This window comes from Apostichopus japonicus, chromosome 20 (assembly GCF_037975245.1).
Source record: "Apostichopus japonicus isolate 1M-3 chromosome 20, ASM3797524v1, whole genome shotgun sequence".
Lineage (NCBI taxonomy): Eukaryota > Metazoa > Echinodermata > Holothuroidea > Aspidochirotida > Stichopodidae > Apostichopus > Apostichopus japonicus.
In genome coordinates, this window is record NC_092580.1 from 16,224,846 (window position 1) to 16,249,956 (window position 25,111).

Genomic DNA, 25,111 nt, shown 5'->3' on the forward strand with positions numbered 1-25,111 from the left:
GCTTGTTGTTCTGCTTCAGCTGCCAGATGTGCTTCGAGAGTTCCGTTGCATTTTGGTGTTTTTCGTGGTTGAACGACATTTTTTGGTTGCCATATCTAAGCTTGAAAGGGGGTTCGTTAGACCTATGTAAGTCTTGCAGTTGTCGGTGGTTTTCACTTCGGCCTTGTATATGATGTTTGATGCCTGGCAGTTTCCATTTAGTGGGCATGTATCCTTTTGTCGGCAGTTGCAAGCTTCCTTTTCTTTCGTTGTATGGATGGTTGATATACGTTTGTTGTGTCCTTTGATGATGCTGGCGATGTTGGGCATGCAGCTGTAACTGACTTTCACGGTGTTTCTGTTGAATATCTTGTGCAGTTTCGATGTCTTCGGGAAGTGTTTGTTGATGAGTTTCAGGAATGTGCCTCCTATGTTCGGGGCTACTTTGCGGCTGAAAGGGGGGTTGAACCAGATGATGTTGCGCCTTCTGTTGCGGTTGTTCTTGGTTGGTTGGTGGGTGATGTATGAGAGGCCTTCAGTGTAGTTACTTGACTTAAATGCTTCCTGGTAGGCTAGTACGGCTTTCTTAAAGATATCTTCGTCGTGGGAGATGGCGGAGATACGTCTGCTGATTGAGGCTGGTAGGGACCTGGTGATGCTGGGTGGATGGTTAAATTGTCTGTGGATGTACACTGGGTGGTCGTTGGCTTCCTGTAAGGGTAGTGTCTTCCTGTGTTGAGGTTGAAGGTTACGTCAAGGAAGTTAGTGATCTTTAGGTTGCAGTCGATGGTGATGCTGAGTCCCAGATCTTTGAATAAGCTAATCAGGTGTTTTCTTAACCGGTCTGCTTTACTTCCGTTGGTGTTTTTGAGGGCTGCTAGACCGTCGTCCCTGTATAGCCCGATGCATTCCTTCCCATATTCTCTTGCTAGTTTGTTTAGAATGTAGAGTCCTACGAGCTTGCATACCTCGGCCCCATCGTAGCTGCCCATGGTGACATCAAAGAGGTCGCTGTGCCTTTTCTTCATGCAAGGTGTGTCATTATCGAATAGGAGTGACTTCCTGGAGTGCATGATGATCTGTACGTCTTGGTTGGAGATGTGGGTGTGTTCTTTAGCCATAGTTAAGGCTTTTTCCAGTAGGCTTCTTCTTATGGAGGGGTAGAACTCAACAATGTTGAAGCTGATGAAGGTGTATTTCGCTTTGCTTTGTATGTTCTTGAACCATTCGATGACGGATGACGTGTTCCTCCATTGGTTGACTTTCGTGGCGGTACTTACGGCGTTGTTTATTCTGTCTAGGATGACCTTGCTTATGAGTCCTGTTTCACTCTTTGCCGGGTTGATGAGCCTGCATGGAAGGTTGTTCTCAAAGTTGTCCTTGTGGTCGTTCAGGGTGATGAAGGCTTGCTTGGTGGCCATCGATTCCATGCGGTTGTCGATCCCTAGTTTCTCGGCTATGGTTCTAGCTTCAGAAGTTGATTCGGTCGACAGGTGCCATGGAGGTTGTCTGGTAATTATTTGTGATGCGTTGCCTGAGGAGTTTATCGTGCAGTTGGGTGTCTGTCTCGTATAGGTTTCTGGTTTTGTCGGCCGGGATGAGCAGTTTGGTAGTTTGCTTAATCCTGCTGACGTCTTTTCTGAGTTTGTCTTGGAATTGGTTGATTACTTTTTTGAACATCACGGTCTCGAACGGCTTCAGTTCTTCGATCTGCGGTGGACACTTCTTGCTTTTGAATCCAAAGTTCTCCTTGTGAGCTGGGTGGTGCTCGTCATCCTCCTCGTCTTCTTCTTCGTTATCTTTGCATGTTTTTAGGGAGAAGGAAGCTTTCCATCTCATACGTTTGATGACGTTTTCAACTTTTTCGATGAGCTGCATGCCCAACATCGCCAGCATCATCAAAGGACACAACAAACGTATATCAACCATCCATACAACGAAAGAAAAGGAAGCTTCCAACTGCCGACAAAAGGATACATGCCCACTAAATGGAAACTGCCAGGCATCAAACATCATATACAAGGCCGAAGTGAAAACCACCGACAACTGCAAGACTTACATAGGTCTAACGGAACCCCCTTTCAAGCTTAGATATGGCAACCAAAAGATGTCGTTCAACCACGAAAAACACCAAAATGCAACGGAACTCTCGAAGCACATCTGGCAGCTGAAGCAGAACAACAAGCCATTCACCATCAATTGGTCGATCGCCAGCAGAACCAAAGCCTACAAAAACGAGTCGAAGCGGTGCAACCTGTCTCACAGAAAAACTCACCATTATCAACGCAGACAAACGGACCCTCCTGAACAAACGCCCAGAGCTCATATCGAAGTGCCGCCACGAAAAGTTCCACATAAAGAACTATTTATGTTATTTATATGTGTGCATGTGTGTGGTTTGTATATACTTACTTACTTTATATATATGTATATGTGTGCATTTGTGCGTGTGTGTGTGTGTGGCTTGTATATACAATTGCATATCGTATTAACTTTATTTACTTTCTTTAGTTGATTTACTTTACTTACATTATATACTTTATATACAGTACTGTATTTACTTTATTTCATTTACTTTCTTTACTTTATTATCTTTATTTACTTTATGTACTTCATTAACTTTTTTTACTTTTACTTGATTTAAATTTACTTGATTTAAATTTACTTGATTTAAATTTACTTGATTTAAAGTTACTTGATTTAAATTTACTTGATTTAAATTTACTTGATTTAAATTTACTTTATTTCAATTTACTTTTTTTGTGTGTGTGGCTTGTATATACAATTGTATATAGGATTATTGATGTAATATCTCTACAATTTTAATTATATTTATTTGCCTTTGTCATTGTTTCTGGTTACAAAATGCCTACAGTTTAATTCCAATCTCTGTACCGGTTTCGAACCTCTGTATATTTAATCAGTGTCCATAGCCTAGTTGCCATGCTGTCCGCATATAAATCTAAATGGGGTAAAGATTGGGTTTTTAGTCCAGGGTTTTTTATGATTTTCACCACATTTTGTATTGCAATCTTTTAAATTTGTGCTAAGTTAGTTTATCAAAGTATTTGATTATTTTGTTATGTAAAACGAATTAAAGTTTGCACGATAACCGAAATAATTTACGTGTTAAAATCATGAACACCTCCATGGTTTTCCCAGTCAATTATAAATAGATTACCTCTTGTCTGTATGGTATATGCAATAACTGTATCTCGTTTTCTTTACTTAGTATACTAAGATCTAAATTTACTTTACAGTATAATCCTTCGTTCTCTTATTCTTGTCTTCAGTTCCTGATATGATCTCGTCCAATGCGATCAATAAATTACGTGCTTATTTACCTAATGGAGTTCTCTCATAATTTGTGTTATTCCCATGCTGTAACATCATTAAGATATTACCAAGATATTACACTGGCCACGAGGATCGAGGTTTCCAATTAATGTCAACTGACTTATTCATCGGTTCCAACATTTGACTGGCATTATGGCTTTGATTGGAAAAATTTGAGAAATTGATTCAAGCAGTGATGATTTTGCAAGTAATGAAGATAGACTAGGGCAGTTCTTTATAGCAAATAGTGTCTGGGATGAGAAACGAGTTGCATTATTTCTGTGTCATCGGGGCTAACTTACGTACGATCTTCTAATAAGTTTAGTCATGCCGGATAAACCGTATGTGAACACTTACGACGAACTTATATTAAAGGGGCTTAATTTTGACTCCCAAACCACTTACTCTTAGCAGTGGTCTAATTCTGCCCTGTTGAATGCACAACTTCCCCTCACTGAACCATTTCCCCTCCCTCGACTGAAGGTAGCCTATACGCCCATCACACACTAAATCACAAAAATAATGTGGTCTCTAAGTCTAGAAGTTCTCACTAGCTCAACGAAACCCATCACTGGATAGCTGACAAGTTCATCATCAATGACATGACAATGACAATGACAATGACATGACATGGCATCATCAATTTTCCGTATCATGACCGTGAAGATTTTTTTGCTATCCCAGCCGGAAGTTTTCGCCACTTGTAAACAAGCCTCTTCACTCAGTAGTAAACAATTTTTGCTGTTCATGGCGGGCCTAAAGGGGACTAAACACCACACCACTAAACACCACATGTATTTCCATTTATGCATTCAACATGCTGGCCTCAATAAACCAGATCATGATTGATCATAGGTCAAAAAAGATGTTCTCTTGCTGCTTTTTGGCACCGTTTTCCTGAGATATAGTAGAACATTCGGGCGGATGGATATAGACTCTAATAGGAGTATATGCCACCTGAACATGGGAAGCGGGCAACCCTTTTGCGCACGTTACTATACTAATAATATACATTGACCCTGGATACAGAGGCCTTACCACAAAGAACGTACGAGAGATGCAACAGTTGTGATCCAACCAGCGATAGTACGATACAGAATAAATAGAGGCCTACCATTACAATCATTCTGAAAGTTCGGAACTCTTATAAAAAGTCTTCCCTCTCTCGTCCCCAGGCAAGATGATGTCACTATACAGGTGTTGTAGCTCTTTTCGTGGAAAGCTTGGTTCATTAGTTGAAGATGAAACATGTGGGAGCGGGAGGGGCGTAGAGCATGAGGGGAACATGAGACGATGTCGATTTTGAATGCTTGCTCTTAGTTGTTTCACAGTTCATTAATGTTGCACTATTCTCAGTGTTCCACTAAGTCATAATGTAACCCCCCCCCCCACCCCCGGCAAGAGGAAAAGGCAACAATAAACAAATAATTTCAAGTAATCTTGAATATATATATTCACGCGGTTACTTCATCTGGCCAGAAATTCTCTATATAGTAGGCTAAATGGAAAACTTTGTATGTGATTTTATTGTAATAACAGACCAAGACCAGTAATTGACTTTGGGGAAGAGGTGAGGGGTGAGACTACAGTCATGTGAGTGTGTGTGTGTGTGGGGGGGGGGGGGGATTAGGGAAGTGTCAAAATCCGAACTGTGAGCTCCCAGAATAGTATGATATGTGTCCGTTTATGGGTGCGTTTATCCGACCTCCCCGTGACTGAAGTATTGTAAAGTAAACTTTGAATGTATTTGCTTGAAGGATGTTGCTGGTATCAGGGTATCATACCAATGTTTAATAAGCTATGATTATACTAGCTACAAGTCAACACTTATTTTATCAGGTAATTGTTTGCAGGTAGCTTTGGATTTTGGAGTGAAGGAGGAGGTGACAAATTCAAGCCCCAGCCAACTAGTTATGACTAGAACGCTCCCCTCTCTGAGACTGCTACCATTCATGTGAGGCTATTTCAAGGGTAGATATGTTTGCATTTGACTTCAGTGTATGAGGCAACTCTTCATTGAGAGTTAAATATTCTAATTATCGTGTAAAAGTAAGTTGGCCTGACGTTTCGATCCTAGGTCTTCTTCAGAAGCTAACTGACAAGTTATTATTATCAACAGCCTCACTCAATTGAGTTAACTTCATTTCATGACGATGTGACATTTGAATTTCATTGACTGACAAAAAAAAAGAGAGGAAAATTTCACAACATTTTTATCACTGTTACAAGTAGGATTCTGGAGACTAATTTTGTTCAGTGTGGGTTTCACAAAAGAATGTCGTCATGGTAACTTCAAATCCTTTTTTGTTGATAGTCATAACAAACTAGCCTCATTTTAAAATTCATAAATGATAACAAGATGTCCCATGGTCTTATCTTCCTTCATTTCACCTAATGTTTTCAAAATTCATATCAAACTGCACTGCAGGTTTTCTAACAATTCTTCAATTCCCAATTTCATGTGTAATCAGGTAAACTCATTTAACAAAAACATGCCTTAGAGGCAACTACCTTCAAGACAGGATATCTAAATACCAGGATCAAGCATAAAAAGAACATTTGGGAATAAAACAATAAAAGGCCCTTTTTGTTCACACTAAATCTTCTAGAAATCTGCAGTACTTATTTACCACATATTCACATACCAATGTAAATTCAAGCAGTTCAATTACATTGTATGCAAGGGAAATGAGCTTTTAAAGTTCCAACAAGTGAATTGATCCAAGAAGTGTTACATCACATCATTAAAACAATTTGTATATAGTGTTCATTGACATGTTTCTGTATTTCTTTACTGTTTAAAGGTAGTCTGTATTGGCCCCAAATTATAGCATGCTATAATTACTAGAAGTTTTCAAAAAATCCTTCCCTGTAGGTCTTTACTTTCCAATTTGTTCTTAGACATACTACATGAGCACACAAGATGACTGAATATCCTGGTGAGGTAAATTTCCTCCAGGGTGGTAATAGAAAAGTTAAAGAATTTTTACCAAAGGTTACCATATTTGAAAATGAGGCATATTTGTTACCAATACAGCATACCTTTAACTCATAATAAAATGCATTTTGACAAACTTCTTTCTTTCAACTACTTTATGTTGAGGTAATTTCATCTGTCATTTCTTTGCTCTGATAATACCTGTTTTTTTGGTTAAAGCTGCATAGCTACGATGGTAGAAGATGTCCTCAAAGCTGTCAGGCTGTTCTTTGCAGGTGGATAGAACTTCGTGAGCAACATCATACTGTGGGCCAGATAATTTGCACCATTCCTCAGCACAGGCAATAACTTTAGACCAACTGATTGGGGTGAACCTTGTTAATGGCCCAATCTTCCCAGCACAATGGACTGCACATTTGTGAGAAGTCATCATCAAACTGTTAGAGAAAATATCAAAATAAAACATAAAGCTGGAACTTTACTAGTTCACGTATTCATAGCCATAGCTAGTCGATATGGAGACCCTGGAGTAGTGAGGCACAGTGGCTGCTTTCCTGTTCCATGGGATAGAGTCTAGGCAAAGTGCAATCCACTTGAACAGATCCTAGTGTTATGGTACTTTGCACAAATCTTGGTTGTTTTATCAAAACGTCTTTGTCTCTTATTGACTTGTGCAGAGCCTATAGCCCTATTGCATCTAATGTACAGTCACAGTAACTACAATTATAATTCAAGCAAATTTGGTAAAAGGATAAGTCTAGCATCTATGCCAGTTGGCTAATCATTAGGGTTAGTCTGAGCATGCATACCATCTACGTTCTAACGTCACCATCAATTAAGTAGGCCCATGCCAAGGATGGTTCTGATTATTTATGATGTTAAAACTAAAAAGGAGCAACAACTAACGTTAGGCGTATGCCTACGCCAATACAAAGTGACACCAAAGTCAACCCTGCTCATTGCAGCAATTCCTCGATTAAAAATCTAGGAATAAACAACATTGGACGTACCAACGTTCAATCGTCCGTATTATAAGGACATCATAAACTAGGCCAAGCATAGGCATAACCTATATTGTTTGCTAAGTCTAACGTCAACAAAGACTTTGGTCAGGCAGATTATAATGTAGGCTAATGCAATATCGCAATCCCAACCGGCGTTAGGCGTTACAACTTGTTACAACTTTGCAGCTTAGGCCTACGTACTACGTACTACGTACTACGTACAGAAATTTCGACCTCATTTGCCTACAACATCATACAAGTGTACACATATATTTTACGATTTTTTTTGGCTTCTACAGTTATTCTATTCTCACCTTTGTCAAAACGTTTTCTGATCATTTGGACTGCCATCAACGATAGATTGGAGCAATAGATGGGCTACAGGCTCTATTTATGCAGACAGTGCGTGATCTAGGCTAGCTACAGTAGATGTAAACAAAATAAGTTTGGGCCGGGTCAAAAGGTCACGAGAAGCAGCCCTATGATTGGTCAGTTGCCCAAAATCAGGCATGTCCCATAATCAATTAAAATACTACAGTTTTACTGCATTTTTAGAGTAATGTGCAACAATCGTGTTGTTGGCATAGCAAATTATGAATCTAGTGATTATTCTCCGCATTTCAAGCTACAGTAACACCATTCCCCTAACAAAGTGAGCAAAGGAAGCGAAAAGGAAGCGAAAAGCAAGCCATGGAAGACGGCCTACTACTAGTGTACACATCGTTGACAAGCTGTTCGGCATAGTCACACACCAAATTGCTCGCCAGAAATTGCCGCACAAAACATGACCACAACAAGATAACGGGCGAGCCAAAACCTGGGCTTTTCTGCAAAATCGTTATATGAAGTAGCATTGACTGAAAGTCCTACTTCACATACAGAATCAAGAGTTAGATATTGCTAACTCAAAGGCAGGTCTTATGTTAGTTACGTACGCTCCATAGGCTAGGTATTTGTCCTAACGACACTCTTCGTTAGGGTAGGAATAACTGGGCTAAGCCTAAAGTAATGGCAGTAGTATAGTAAAGGCTTCATAATTGACGCACCCCCGTAATTGACGCACCTTCAGTTATTACTAGCAACGATACAGTAGGCCACCTAAACTTTTTGCAGTCAAGCAGAATTACATATTTCATGAGTTTGAATTCATTTCAGCTATTTGCTGACCAAATTGTGGTATTTTTTAAGCTTTTAACTCCTTCCCCCCAGTTTTACACGTTTATTTGACATTTGGAAATCTTACTCCCAAAAAATAACCAAAATTACTTCAATATGATACCACTACTCTCTGGGACCTGAGCTTAGAGGTTCAGAGCATAGCAAACAACATCCAAAGTCAATTGATGTATACTTAGGCCTACACTACAGTTAGCTTATCGACGAATGTGTCAATTTAGGGGTATGAAAAAACTTGACACAGCAGACATTTTGTGGTCAAATTCTTCTCAATTGTACATTGCATAGGCACAGAACAATAACTATTTTGAGATCATTACATTTCTGAGGAACTACACATATGAAAAATGCATGCAGTTCAGTGATTTGGATTTTATGTTGACAGACATCGTCAATCCAAGCCTTAAGTGCGTCAATTATGAGCCCACCATGCTACTACTAGTACAGTATTAAGTTACAGAACAAAATCGTATTACAATGACAGGTGATTTGATTTAACGTATTTTTGTCTTTTTCATGCATGGTACACATTCCTGTACATTATGTATTGCTATATACAGTATCTTAATGTCAATAACACAGGTTTTTGACCAGCTTGTACTATGGTTAATGACCGTCTAAAATGCCCTCCTAGAGTATAGAGCTTCCATATATAGTAAAGCTGGTAAACTTAGGATGTTGAACATCCCAAGAAGTATCATGTAACAAGTTCAGCATTGATCATGAACCTACTGACACATCACTGAACAATGATGCAATAGACTACACAAATGTGACAGTGCTATCTCAAGCCTGACAGGTTCTCTCCCGGCCAGTAAACCCTGAATTTGCCAGTGAAGCGAACCGCGGATGGCGGGGGAAATTACCGGTTGAGGGTCCTTCGCTTCGAACTCATAAGTGATCAATGAGGATGCAAGAGTGTTCTTGCGTTGAAACAACGGCTGACTTTTATTACAAAACTCTTATTCTACATCGATAAATTTGACTTGGTTTCCACCACTACTTTCGGCAGTTCCTTTTACGTTAAGCACGATGATGGAAGCAACAAAGAAAAGCTTTGTAGGCCTTCTCTTCCCTACGCAATCGGCAACCCAATCACGAAAGTATTGATATAAAAACCTGTTAAACCCTTAAAAATCCAGTTAAATTAACAGAAACAAGAAAACCCTTTGTCAATCTGGACATACTACAAAGAATATAAAGAGATACTGGCCAGAAAACGAGGTAACATTTAACATAAATAACAGCTTAATTGGGACTCAATTAACATCCTGCGCAATCTACTAAAACCACATGTTTGGACCTCGGAGAAACAGAGACAGGAACGATGACTCACACCTCTGTCATGGGAGTAAGTACCAAAACATTGCCAGGTAGAATTTAACACCACTACACCAGATCTCCATTAATTAATGCACTTTGCATCAAATTAATATTGCACAATATAGTATACAAGTGTTTTTCATCATTTGCCACAAATTCTACCATAAATTTGGCATTTCATCATCAGATATATTCCATGGAAATTTCACGAATAGTCACCTAGGAAGACAACTTTGATGGTGATGCTGACCTTGTGGATCCATCTTATTAACTAGAAGAAACCTATTCCTTTCTGTGGAGGTAAAAGTCAAACCTTGTGACATGATAACTCAAAACTACATCTTTGTTGAACTTCATACTAAGCCTATAGAAGCAGCTTAGTGAGTGAACCATATATTGAAATTCATGGAGGTCAAAGGGCAATATGTGTAAAAGTATGTCATCCATTTAAACATGCTAAAAGCTGCTTTTAATCTGTGAGTTCTACCATCCTATGATTTTCTTTTGGTGATCATAGTTTGGTCAATTTCAGTTCACTTACTGTAAATAGTGAACAGGCCCAATATAAAATAGATCTCAAGTGATCTTCAGCTATACATATAGTCATCCAGGAAAGGATATACTGTATATAGATACATTTTGGAATGAAAATTCTATAAGTGTTAAATCCTTACCAGTGAATAAATTGGTTGATGCCCACAACCGAGTGCTACAAATATGGACAAATTTGGACAAGTTTAACTTACTTGGTCTACATAAACCAGATATGTGGAATTTGAGCAAATTATATGGCAAGGAATCACAACTGGCTTTCTGTTTTTGCCACCCTCACCATCCCATTCCTCTCACATGCATTGTATGATTATTTTCTTTCTATTCATGTATGAGACCCATCATTACCTCCTATAGGTTCTTGGGCAACATTTGCCCTTAACAAGATTTATCTCATAACTCTTTCTACTTTTCTTGACAGGTTTGATGACCAGCATGGCTGCTGAAGAACACATTAATAACAACAATACAATCATCTGATGAAGGTTAGTATTCATCCCAGACAGAAACTATATATAGCTCTGTGAAATCAAAACTAATCATATGAGCAAATTTCATTTATATATTAATTGAAAAAATGAGTTATTACCATAAATATCTAGTATATTACTGCTAGGTATATATAATTTCAAACTATGGCCAGCGTTTGGTATTTTCTCAATTCAAAGTAAAAGATTTAATTGTATTGAAAGTAGTGAGTTTTCAGACCTGGAAACAAACATTCGTTGAAAAGACAGTACTGAATGGTTGTGCATGAAAGTTGGTGATAGTTTGCCTTGTATACCAAGTAATCTTGGCTATACCAAGTAATCTTGGCTCACTTTTAGTGAAATGGCACAACCTCCTGACTTGTAGGTCAGATTGAATGGTCAGTATTAAAATAATATTTATACATGGAACGATCTGGCCCCATACACAGTGTGTCAGAAAGGATTTTGTTAGGAGATGAGGGAACATTGTGGCTAAGTTGATAGAATGGTCAATAGCAGACATTGGGAATTGAAATGTGCACTGCAGAAAAAAATCATTATTGAGAGAATCGACTATAATCCTGGAGTAGTATGCATCAAATACTTAAAAGTGAACACCTGTTCAACTGGCTCAGTAAGTTTTGCTTGCAAGCTGCACTGGGGAAGTTGCCAACTGTCATGCTGGATATGTCAGGAAATTCCCCCTTTTGAAATTTTTTCAAAGGTCATTGTGAAGAACTACTGCACAGATCTACAATATTAAAAGTGTATCGTTTCAAATCTTTTATTTGTTGTTTCCAAGTATTTCTTTTTTATACCAAAGCTGAACATTGGTTGTAACTTTAATTGCAGAAATGCTACTTTCTGGGTCAGGATTTTAGAATAACTTATTCCTACTATAGGTGAATTACCCATATTTTCTGATGCGGGTCATCATGTGATCATTGTGGGGAATCTACATATATATACCGATTTAAATCTACATAAACAAATTTCTTTCAGTACCGTACACATATACAAGAACCGCTAGAAGTTTGGATTTCAACTCAAAAGAAATCAAGAAAATGCCAGATATGCTGATGAGGTCTTTGTATACCTACATATTTCCTCTATTTCAGTGTGATACACTGATGGGAAAGGACTGATTACTATTAAAATGGATGGCTTGATCGCTAATTGGGCATGAAACACCAAATAACATCTGTTGATGCTATATAACCACGACCAATGAATTACTGAAAACAGGAGCTAATGTCAATATGAGAGTGATGTGGAAAAACCATTACATTGAAAGAATTGTAGGTAGGAGTGCAAAGAACTTCCATCATGCAGTGTGCATTCATGCTGGAAGGGATAATAGGGTTCAAATTTGGGGGGGGGGGGGGTTGATGGGATAGGCACGCATTGGAATTAAGTAGATTGATATCTTTGAAAGGGAATATCAGCTCAAACCTATAAACTTGTGAGAGAAACAAATGAACCCTGAACCTTGGAGAGAACTGAATAAAAATGCCTCATCTTCTCTCTCTCTCTCTTTTATAATGTTGGTTTCATCTTTGACTTGTCAACCCTTATTTCATCAGGTTCACGTTTGAAGGTGGAACTAGCATTGGAATTTGGAATGGGCCAATGGAGAAGGGGGTGACAAACTCAAGCTGCAGCCAACTAGCTATGTCTACAACAATGCTCCCCTCTCATAGGCTGCTACCATCAGGAACGTTACTTCAAGGGTAAATATGTTTGCATTTGTCTTCAGTGTATGAGGCAACTCTTAATTGAGAGTTAATTATTCTATTTGTCAACAGTCTCTGTCAACTTCATTTAATGAGGATGTGACTGCATTAAATGTGTTCATCTGTGAAAGCTGTGCTTCACAAGCAAACACTGAGATGAAAGGAAAATCAGGTTGTATGCTTTTCTCTGGAAATGTTGTTCCTTAACTGGTAGAATTCTAAACCAGTAGAATAATAGTTGTTGAGAATACTACATTCTCTTTGGGTTTTTTTCAATATAATATAACACTTTTCAATAGTTTCTACTCAAAGCTGAAAGATTTGTTGTATTATGAAAGATGTATTATTGAAAACACAAGATTTGATACAGTTTGTTTTAACAGCTAAGTGAAGTACTGGAAGATTGGATCTTATAAATGTTGGTTTCATCTTTGACTTTGTTGACCCTTATTTTATCAGGTACATGTTTGAAGGTGGAACTAGCTTTGGATTTTGGAATGAGGCCAATGGAGAAGGAGGTGACAAATTCAAGCTGCGGCCAACTAGATATGATGACAACAACACTCCCCTCTCTGAGGCTGTTACCATCAGCGATGCTATTTCAAGGGTAGATATGTTTTGCATTTGACTTTAGTGTATGAGGCAACTCTTCATTGAGAGTTAAATATTCTGTATGCCGACAGTCTCACTCAACTTCATAAAATGAAGATGTGACTGCATTAAATGTGTTCATTTGTATGAAAGCTGTGCTTCACAAGCAAACACTGCGATAAAAGGAAAGTTTTCGACAGGTCGTAGGCTTTTCATGGTTTAGAATACTGTAACAGTCTCTTTGGATTTTTTTATATAGTACAACACAATGAGCATGTAATTCTCAACTAGTTCTTTACACTATTTGGTACACATGTTCAATGAAATGCATAGCCGGGCTAATGGCAGGCACCATCCATGACTGTAGCAGCCCAACAATTGTGCAGCTCAGTGGTCAGGCACTGCCCAGGTCTCGGGCACTGCGCAGGTCTCGGGTACTGCGCAGGTCTCGGGTACTGCGCAGGTCTCGGGTACTGTGCAGGTCTCCGGCACTGCCCAGGTCTCGGGCACTGCGCAGGTCTCGGGCACTGCGCAGGTCTCGGGCACTGCGCAGGTCTCGGGCACTGCGCAGGTCTCGGGTACTGTGTAGGTCTCGGGTACTGCGCAGGTCTCGGGGACTGCGCAGGTCTCATGCACTGTGTAGGTCTCATGCACTGCGTAGGTCTCGGGCACTGCGTAGGTCTCAAGCACTGCGCAGGTCTCAAGCACTGCGCAGGTCTCGGGCACTGCGCAGGTCTCGGGCACTGCGCAGGTCTCGGGTACTGTGTAGGTCTCAGGCACTGCCCAAGTCTCGGGCACTGCGCAGGTCTTGGGCACTGCGCAGGTCTCGGGCACTGCGCAGGTCTCGGGTACTGAGTAGGTCTCGGGCACTGCGCAGGTCTCGGGCACTGCATAGGTCTCAAGCACTGCGCAGGTCTCGGGCACTGTGCAGGTCTCAGGCACTGTGCAGGTCTCAGGTACTGCCCAGGTCTTGGGCAATGGGCAGGTCTCAGCGATGTGCAGGTCTCAGCGATGTGCAGGTGTTGGACAATTGGCAGGTGTTTGGCAATCCGCAGGCGCAGGGCAGTCCGCAGGTGCCGAGCAGTCAACAAATGTCGTGCAATCTGCAGGTGTCAGACAGAGCAGGCGTCAGGCAGAACAGATATCTGTACAGCGATATGATGACATATATAGATATCTCGTTTGACTTAATTAAAAATGCTGATTGTGCTTCTATCATACGCCTTGCGAGCTATTCTACGGTTTCTCGTAATGCACCCAATTGACTCAAAATGCAGGAAAGCATTTACTTAACTACCCTGGAAATAACCCTTGTGGACACTCACTTCGGTACATACACTGTGTGGACGCAACGGCCAATCATAGACTACCTTCACAGTAGGGCTGTGTCATTCCGGTTAATTCACTAACCGGTTAACCGTTTCTATTAACCGAACGGTTAACGTTTAAACGTAACCTGTGTTGTTGCCTCAAAATAAGAGCCGAAAATCAGAGTTATATAGCTCAGATTATAATTCCGAAAGAGCACCACCACTTTTGATGCGGAAGTACATTCTCAAAATAGCGCTGCAAGTATCGTTTTTTCGTAACGCGTATGTCAAGAATTTGGTTGTATTTGCTTAGTTTTGACGATCGTTGCATTGAAAAAGACGAATCGCACGTTTTCATGAAGTTTTAAACAGATTTTTGTTTCTCTTTCAGTTCATCGGTAACTGTTACAGAGATATTTGAAGCAAATATTTCTTCGTTAATTGCGTAGCCCCTACTGTAATAGCGCAGGCATTGTATGGCAGTTATAAGCCTAATATTACTAGGCCTACTTAATATTGGCATTGTGTATTGAAGTTCGCGATCATATGGAGTGTTAGACTACAAGGCTTTCACCAGCTAGGCCAAGGTTAGGAAAGTTGGTTGTTAGGAAGCGATTACTACAGAAGTGTACGGTAGTAGGGCTAGGCCTACGCAATTACAAGTACAACAATGGGTCACAGATATATTGAATTTGTGCATTGTGGCGGGGTAGGCAGAGGGTAGGGGGGAAGTGTGGAAAACATTGTAAAATTTCCCGCGAACACCCTGTCGATTTCCCGCCGGAGTTCGCGCAGCAAACACAATTAGCACGCGTAGCATAATGGCGTGGGGTAGTCCCCCGGTGGGGTCATGTGGTGGAACCCCTTGTGGGGGTCCAGGGGTTAACGCCCCGGAAAATTTGGCGCGTCTGGCGATAAAATATTCGCAGCTGTGGATGCAAAATACTGACAACTTTTTTAATTTAAATTGTCACGAAACTGATGAAAATTTTGAAATGACAAGTTAGAGTAGCCATATTTTGTTATAAAATGAAAAGAGATCTATCTGTCTTACAATCATTAAAAAGTTTAGCTTAAAAAAACATGCGATTTTATGAAACAACGTACGGCAAAGCCCCATTCCTAGACTGCCTAACAATAGCTTGCACTATACTACAACTACGGTAGGCTACATTTTCCAAGGTACCTTGCCAAACAACTTTGAGCTCATCCCCTGTCTAACACCTGTTGTTAACAATTTTTTGGCATGTTGCCAAGGAACGTTTCATGGTCTAGAATTAATAAGGTCAGTCAGTAAAGGTTCGGTTAAGTTATGAGAATTATTATCTTAGACGTTTAAGAAAAGTAGGTAAAACATGATCCCCGTAACAGCTAGGTATGTAAAACAGGCAACTGACTCCTCCGCATGAACAAGACAATCTATTCCACATGATACATGAAAGTAAACCTTGTAATCACATGTTTAAGGCCACTTGGCATGATTAACTAAATGCTTAATATTGTTTCCATGTTTTTGTAGAAAACATAAACTTCGCAATATACAATTAGTTGTGTTTTTGTAGTTACGTGAGATCCGTAACCGACGAGGTGGTTAGGCTATTTGCTATACACTAAACTATGGTAGGATATTATTTTCTCCGTAATTTTGGAAATTCTAGAAAATACTTTTTTGCCGCTTAACACCAGATGTGTTCTTACGTTTTATTCATAATTGGGTGTACTAGAGCCTTGTTTACATGACATTAGTTGCATTTAGCATGATATGCCAGTTTCGCGTGAATTTTTCGAAAGTTTTTGCTCGATCTTTCGTAAAATTTGAAAGGTGTACCAACTTACTTTTCGTACACAATTGGTTATTTCTCTACTGATTTTCAGAGTTTTTTTTACAGTCAAGTGTATACGTTGTGCATTGAGTATAAACTTATCGCGAATGCAAGAAAACGATGCGGGGATTTCCAGCAGACAAATGTTTTCTTTGTGGGATTACTGAGTCTGTTGAATGGAATCCCGCACCTTAGAGGGAACACTGAACTGAAATTACATCATAATAAAGAAAACGTTTACTGCTTAAATACAATATAAATTTGAAAGGATTAGATGCAGACTCGCCACATTGTCGAACGGGGTAACAATAGGCGCTTCACGGGTCGCATACCGCTTGGTAATCCCTTCAATCGTACCGCCAATCTTAAAAATCTTTTGTATGGATGCGTGATAAAGTTTGCAATTGTTACGTGATTTTCGGCAAGCAAATGTTGCGGTCTATTTCGGGAATAAAGTGATGTGAAGACGCGCCGTTACGACTGCGTAATTGGCATTACAAAAACGGTTAAACTTATACGATGTACGGCGGACGTTTATCCAGCCGTTCGGTCGGTTAACCGGTTAACCGTTTAACCGTTACAGCCCTACTTCACAGTATACGTTGAGTAGCGATCAATGTGTTCGACCGACACAACCAGTATTTAGCCTGTCCGAACCGAGCACAAGAGAACACGCAAACACAAGTAGAATGATAAAAACTATCAGTACTCATTTTGCGGCCAAGCTCTAAAAATAGCTCGCTGTCTCCGCAGAGCTCAGTGGACGTTTAAATTAAACATTCGAGAGGGAAATCGTCAATATGTGCTACCCTTAGAGTTTTGCTACAATAATTTCAGTGTGATATCAGATGGGAACTGACTGTTTATGCTGGAAGGGAATAAAGGGGTTAAGAGTGGTGGGGGGCGGGGGCGTTGGCGGGCATAGGGGAGAGGGTGGTCAAACAATTTTATATATATTCTAAGGAAATATCAGCTCAAACATATAAACTTGTGAGAAAAAAATTAACTCCGAACCGGAGAGAGAACTGAATAAAAATGCCTCATCTTCTCTCTCTCTCTTTTATAATGTTGGTTTCATCTTTGACTTGTCAACCCTTGTTTCATCAGGTACATGTTTGAAGGTGGAACTAGCATTGGATGTTGGAATGAGGCCTATGGAGGCGAATATGACAAATTCAAGTTGCGGCCAACTAGCTATGACTACAACGCTCCCCTCTCTGAGGCTGTTACTATCAGGGATGTTATTTCAAGGTTAGATATGTTTGCATTTGACTTGAGTGTATGAGGCAACTTCTTCATTGAGAGTTTAATATTCTATTTGTGGACAGTCTCAATCAACTTCATTTAATGACGATGTGACTGCATTAAATGTATTCATCTGTATGAAAGCAGTGCTTCACAAGCAAACACTGCAATGAAAGGAAAGTTTTCAACAGGTTGTAGGCTTTTTCTGGAAATGTTGTTTCTTAACTGGTAGAATTCTAAACCAGTAGAATAATAGTTGTTGAGAATACTGTAACAGTCTCTTTGGTATTTTTAATATAATATAACACTTTTCAATAGTTACTACTCAAAGCTGAAGAATTTGTTGTATTATGAAAGATGTGTTATTGAAAACACAAGATCTGATACAGTTTTTTTTTTATCAGCTAACTGAAGTACAGTACACATGAACTGGAACCCCTGGATGTTTGGATCTTGACTCTGAAACATGATGAACTTGTGGGTCGCTATAGAAAAATGTTTTAGGAAATGTTTTTTGAACCAATTTTAAACCTCAGTCAAGAGATTTCATGATAGTCTAGATTCTCAGATATTCCTAACATGTTATTTACAGTTACATTTATACATGATAGATATGTCCCATCATAAAGCTTCAGATCAGCAGATTAATCAAGGAAATATCAGAGAAGCTAATGAGGTCTTTGTATACCTACATATTTCCACAATTTCAGTGTGTTATCCATGTGGGAATGGAATGTTTATGATAAAATAGATTTTATTTTTGAAATTACAAATCAGATGTTTTACAAGTTTGCCATGGCTTCTTCACTTAATTTCTCTTTCATTTGTTTTTGTTGTAATCTTGCTAAATACATACGTTTTGTTAGTGCTGTACAATTTCCTCTTTTTTCCCCCCAGCATTCTGCTATATCAGTTGGCAACGATCCTAGACCATCACCTAAATGTGGCTATGGCACTATTCAAATGTCAACACTAACAATTTTCTATGATGCACTGGATACATTATCCCCTTATGGACCCATTAACATGTCCACTTACCCCATAACCATGGAACAAATACAATAGGTAACAGGGCTAAACTAAGTATCTTAATTATTTCTGTATTAACAGCTAATGAGATTATCATACACAGGGAATAAATTCAGTGCTGAAATTTGAAAATATAATGATGTCTACACATTTGTTTATCATAAAATGATGGAAATAAAGAAATGATTGCAATGATCATTATATACAAATGCATATGATCAATATGCACTTGATCATATGATCATAATGCATATGATCAATACATACAAATACAAATAATCCAGAAAAATGCTGCTATACATGTTTGCTTTTTGTTGTTGTAAATTTGAACATATTGATATATGCTGTACAATACAAAAATACAGTAATTATTCCCTTTTGTTTAAATAAGGTATTTTTATGAAATCATTTCTTTACATCAGTTGGCTGATAATGTCATCATTGATGTTCATAGTGTTGTTGGTTTGTTAAACTGATGGCTTACACACGCAGATCAAAAGTCAATCATTCAAGAAAATCACGTACTGACTACTCAGTAATTTGTGGCATTTTGTGATTTTTTGAATGAATAATCCCTGTTTCTCCCTCTATGAGTACTAAATATTTCTTCATTTTGCTCTCTCTTTTCAGTACTCTGGCTTCATGCTTTATCGGACAGCTATCTTTTCAACATTACCAGTCTATTGTTTCTCAATCCCGCAGCCATCCAAGACAGGGCTTACATGATGATTTAATAACAAGGTAAGTGACCTCAATTTTCCTGGAAGTAGTTTACAAAAACTGACAATATTGCTGGCTTATTTCAAATGTAACATTCTACATTTGCACCCATAAAAATTGATAGCTGGATCACAAGTATAACCTTAAGATCGGTGCACATGTTAAAAACAGATCAGAAAATTTTAACAGTTGAAGTATTGTATATACAATGGCAATGGAACTCTACTCTTTATGATAGATTTTACAAGCATTTGGAACAAATTAAGTTTACAGTCTTCTGTTCTGTTACAAGTTCCTCAAGGAATTTTGACAAGGATTGATAACCACAGTAATGTCACCTTATATGAGTATGGTGCTAACGGACTGGTCAATTTATTCATTAAATATAAACCGATTGAGGCAGCAGCTGATGAAAAAGATAAACAAAATATCTAGACATAAAGAGACAGCTGGTAGAAGATGACACACCCTTACAAGTACCATCATCTCATGTAGAGGCCATGCAGGATCTTCCTATCATCGACCCTCCTCAAGATACCTTCTTAAGGACCTCTGGCTATCGCCACAATAGTCCTTAGCAATGTCCTTAGGGCAGTGAATTCCTTTTTCAGTGTTCTGAATCTCTATAAAGTCAGTTAGTTAATCACAGAGTTTATTAACAGTCAACAGGACTAAATGCCTGGCCTTACTCATAAGTCGTATCAGAACACTCTAGTTTAAGCCATTTCTATACCAACTCTTATACATAATCAGATTTAGTTGTGTTTTGCATTTTGTAATTTCAATTGATATTAAGATGTTATTGTCATTATACCCCTTAAATAGATATTATGAATCACTTAACTCTCAGAGTTACCTATAGTTAGCAATAATTACTACTTACTGTTTTCATTTTCATACATCAATGAAGGGACCACAGGTTACCCTTTATGTTTCAGCAAGCATCTTATATGTATATTCAGAGGTAAATCTAGAGAGCTATAGTCTATGAACCAGAGGGTGCACCATGCCGTCCTGAGCAGTTGTGTACGATTGAATTTATAGACTGACCAATCATAATTTGAACAGTGCATCAGAAATGACTTTATTAGCAGCAAATGGTCAAACTTTAACACTGTGGTAGATGATGCACTTGTCTGTGTTGTATTTTACAATGTAATTGTGGTCAACTTGCTCAAGGAATTTAGTGGGGGGGGGGGGGCAGGAGGGGGGAATATTTAGAGAAAGAGGGCAGAAACATATGGTTAACCGGTGACCATAGACGACACATTTTTTTCTGTTTTTACCTAAAAGAATACAGATACTTTCTACAGTCCCTTTAGTAGTTGGCATGTTACATAACAATGTATAGGTTACAGTCTGGATGTGTAAGGAGACTGGTCTTAAGTGTGGATCAAGTTGTTTGGCTTTTTACTGCACAAGTTCCATCTTGGTGGACAAGTATATATAGTGTGTTATTCTTGGTTTGTCTGACTGAAATCTATTAAATAATGCAACTGTTTGTTACTGATAAACCATCAAATGATAAGATGTTTATTAAAGAACTTATTCAACTAAATAAAAAGACCAGAAATGTTAGATTTACTTTTCTTCCTTGTTATACATTTTGCCAACCAAATGAATTACTTATTGCAAATTGTATCATCAATAGAAGAAGTTCCTAAAACTTGACATTGAGTCATAAAAAGACAAGTTAGTATTGTATACATATAGGGATATGTATAAAAGTAAGCAAAGGTTAAGGTTAAACCAAAAAGCTTTTAAGTATCATGTAATAATAAGACAGACACTAACTGTAATATATTTTGGACTTACCTCAAGTTGCAGCTTAGCTGATCATTTTAAAAGTACCACAAAGTGCATGTGCAATATACATGAGACTAGGACAGCCTTCTGAGCATGTCTGATCAGTTTTTCCATCCCAATAAACTATTGGGTCATTAAGCCTTCACCTACCAAGGCTTCCATACTGTGGTTCTTGCCTTCAACCTGCTAAGTAGGTGCCAAATGCACAAAATTCAAAATCCTTCAGAATCAGACCCAAATGCCTGCAGTGTGTTTGACGTGAACGACTAAGTTGAGTGAAATTTGACATCTGTTTGCACCCAAAGTACATGGTAATCATATTTTATGTTATTTTTGCTGAAGTTGGAAGTAACTGGTGTTTATACTAAGGACAAAAACTCAAGTTTCAATGCATGAAATACCCATAATGTTGTTAGCTTAGGCCTAGGCCTCAGGGTCATAATGGCGCTATGTTAGTATCCTAGACCAAGTCTACACCAGCTGTAGTACAATGTTGTATGAGGTCTGTATCCTAAGTGGAGTGGCTGCTGAGTGCTAATACCTTGCACAGAGAATGTTTTGAGTCTTATTTAGCAAATAATCCACTTAGGGATGCCATTTAGGGCGGCCATCGAGACCATTATTACATTCTGCTTGGCTGCATGGGGTGGCAACACGACTGCTAGAGACATGGCTAAGATGACTACACTTGTTAGAAAAGCGAGGCGAGTTTGCCGGTCTGATGATCTCAGATCAGTAGATGAGCTGCTTGTCAGGGTAACTAAAGAAATATTATGTCAATTACGTCGTCGGAACATCCTCTAAGAAATCAGGTTGAGTATAGCAGTCGAACTGGCAGGCCAATTGTCATCAGATGCCGGACAGAAAGATACAGACGTTCGTTCTTGCCAAGGGCCGTTCTAAGTCTTGCCAACGAGTTTTGTAGGAAATAGGGTTTTTATTTTTTTATATGCCAGTACATGGATTTTTATTGTCTTAAGAAATTTATATATTATAAATCATATGTTTTGATGTATTTATGACTGTTTTATGTAAGTTATACTGAGATGGAGTTAACTCCAATTCCTTTTATGGCCAATAAAGATTCTTATATCTTATATCTTATATATTTTCTGCTCCTGCATATGTGCATCAAGTTTTTTTTAGCCTACTCACTGTCATTAATTTTCTGTTTTGTCAATTTTCAGAGAAAGTTGATGTGCTAAGTCCTCAGCATTCACAGCTATATACTTTGGGTGTGGTATCAATGGACTCAACTAGATGAGGTAACAACACATCCCAAACAACTCTGACAACAGAAAGAGATATCCTGATGCTTCCATGGGAGATCTACTGTAGTAACTATAGGAACCGGTGCTTGCCACCAATGGAGAATAAGGTAATTTGACGTTGTTGTTCTTTGCCGAAGCAACAAATTTGAATGTTTTATAATGAAATATGCCCCCCCCCCCATCCAACTAACTTCCCTTATAACTGTCTTAAATAAAATGTAACAACCTATGCCCAACCTTTAAGTGGACTGGATATGCTATTGAGGTGAACAGTGTATCTAGATAGCATCTCAGTAAGCTTTCTTTGGACTATTGTACATACTGTTGCAATGAGGCTGTTGTTTACAAATCCAGATGAGCCCGTTTTATGCCTAAGAACACCTTCAATTCTCTTCTCTTATTCTTAGCAACTTATCAGTGGCACTAGAGTGACATGCAATATCATTTGAACATGTTCCAAAGAGTTCAGGAATACATTGGGTATGTCCTGTAGGTCAGTTTGGGAGGAATCAGCTGAGCTAAACAAAAGTAGTTTTCATTACTTTTCAGAGCCAGAGACGAAAAAGCCGGCCCCACTGACCCTTCTCTGGATGATGTTTCTGCAGGTAGGGCAAGCCAGACCAAGTTGACTGTGATCAGGGATACCAATAAAACCTGCAAGAATCATAAATGCACCCAAATTGGTCCAGCTTATCAAAATCGGTGACTGGAAGTGTTCTTGCAGACTTAAGGCCCGGTCACACTACAGCGATATTTTATCGGAATACGGTCCGATTTTTCCGATTTTAGGCCGAAGAGTGAGGTTTGTGGTAGTGAATGTAATGAATGCAGTGGAATATTCGAATACCTACTCCAAATCTGAGGAGTTCTGGAACTGACTACATTCTGAAGTGACGTCACATCGAAAAACGATAAAAATCGGAAGAGAAATCGGATAGCTATCCGATAAAAGGAAACGGAGTCAATAACAAAAGTTCGCAGAGGGCTATTCCACATCGGAATGGCTCAACAGATAGCAAATCAGGTCCTTTATCACTGTGGCTAGAAGACACGAACGAAAAACTGGCTGTTTCGATTCCTCCGGGAAAATCGGATAGTATTCCGATAAAAAATCGGTATAGTGTGACCGGGCCTTTAGACCTGGTTACTGCATACACAGTATAGACCATATGTGTATTACACACTGTGCATACTGAAATCTCTGAAAATACATCTTTACGGACCTAAAATGATAATTCCGTAGAATTCTTTTGGTGTTCATATTGTGACAACTGCAAAAAGTATCATTTTGGAAACTAAAAAATAAATCATCTTTCACTTAAGGTGGCATACTCCTATTAGAGTCTATATCAATCTGCCCAGATGTTCTCCTTCAGGAAAAGTGCTAAAATGCAGTAAGAAAACATCTTTTTTTGGTACAGTACAGTATCAATCAGGATCTGGTTCTTTTGACTTGCATGTTGAAGAGCATGAATGGAAGTACATATTGTGCAAAAATTGGGTCAATTGAGGCAATTTCAGACCTTTTTAGGCCTCCCAGGAGCAGCGTACGAAAATTGATTACTACTGAGTGAAGAGGTCTGTTTACAAATGACGAAAAACTTCCGGCTCGGATAGCAAAAACTCTGCATTGGTTTATTCATATGAATGTAATTTATCTGGAATAATCAGTTTTCAAGATGTTCGTATTGTTCCCGAGGATTAAGTCAAATGATTTGTGTTTTGTAGTGGTATTTAGCAGCAGTACAAAAGAAAATAGCAAACACTGTGCAAGCCTTTAATGTAACATTACGAAAGCAGAGTGGGGGGGAGGGAGGGGGGCGAGGTTGTTCTGGTATTGACTATGAATAACAGTTTTATTACAAGACTCTTTTAGTTGATTTACTCTCTTCCTAAAACGTGTTTTTCTATTGTAAAATGTTCAAATGATAGCATTTTTTTTTGTGTGTGTGTGTTTGTTTGTGTAATTGTCTGCTTCTGAAGGGGACTTTTGCTGGGTCCAAAATGTGAGCTCTTCTGAAAAGACTTATTTTCACTTGCTTAATGGTAATTCATACCAAGTATTACCATTAAAGAGGTATGTAAGCCTGCGTATTGCATATATATTATTGTAAGGTGATCTTCAATATTCTACTGTTGGCGTGTTTAATATCTAGTAAGTACTCAATAACAACAACTTTTACTATGCAGACTGACTGTAGTTAGTCGAGTTTGGTTGCTAGCTTCAATCAATTGTCACCCAACCTACAAAGAATTAGTCAAAGAATACAATTTAGGTAGACAAGAGAACCACTTGCAAAAAATTGTCTCACAGACACTTTTTCACATCACTTTGGTAACCACATTAGTTATTTATCACATCAGTTATTAATAAATCAAATCAGAAATTTGCTAAACTTTTCAAGTTCTTCATTGTTTCTAAAAATTTTTCATTTGTTCAAATGAAAATTTATTGAATCATCACCTTGAGATTAAAATAACTGTATTTATTCTGTTTTCCATTTCTTTTATTGTTAAGTGCACAATGCTTCTCTATCTGTTGAAAGGAAATTGTATATATCTTTACAAGAAAAAGTTAAAATTGAGATGAATTATGATCAGTTAAAATTGAAGTTTTAATTATTTTATTGCATGAAGCACTCGAGGAAAATCTATTCAAAAGAACAATACAGAAACATTTTGAGATTTAAAATGCAACATATGAAAATTACATTATGTTATATTGGATATTTTTAATTCCTAAGAACTAAATAAATAAATAGTTAAGTTAACAATAAAACTATACATTGCTTAATTCAAGCAATA

General features: G+C 38.5%; 1 protein-coding gene across 12 annotated transcripts in view; it reads left to right on the forward strand.

The window, feature by feature from the left end:
* LOC139961572 (uncharacterized) overlaps window positions 1–24,761 on the forward strand; it is a 189,395-nt gene extending 164,634 nt beyond the window's left edge. Inside the window, exons 1-10 of one of the 12 annotated variants that reach the window (XM_071960875.1) lie at window positions 8,919–10,056; window positions 10,730–10,793; window positions 11,781–11,862; window positions 12,362–12,508; window positions 12,971–13,118; window positions 17,343–17,486; window positions 18,378–18,545; window positions 19,140–19,250; window positions 22,223–22,413; window positions 22,856–24,761. In XM_071960875.1, coding sequence (XP_071816976.1) covers window positions 11,843–11,862; window positions 12,362–12,508; window positions 12,971–13,118; window positions 17,343–17,354 — 327 coding nt within the window. In that variant the 5' untranslated portion in view covers window positions 8,919–10,056; window positions 10,730–10,793; window positions 11,781–11,842 and the 3' untranslated portion in view covers window positions 17,355–17,486; window positions 18,378–18,545; window positions 19,140–19,250; window positions 22,223–22,413; window positions 22,856–24,761. The other 11 variants (XM_071960866.1, XM_071960867.1, XM_071960864.1 and 8 more) reach the window with 11 other exon arrangements.
* The last annotated feature ends 350 nt before the right edge of the window (window positions 24,762–25,111 follow it).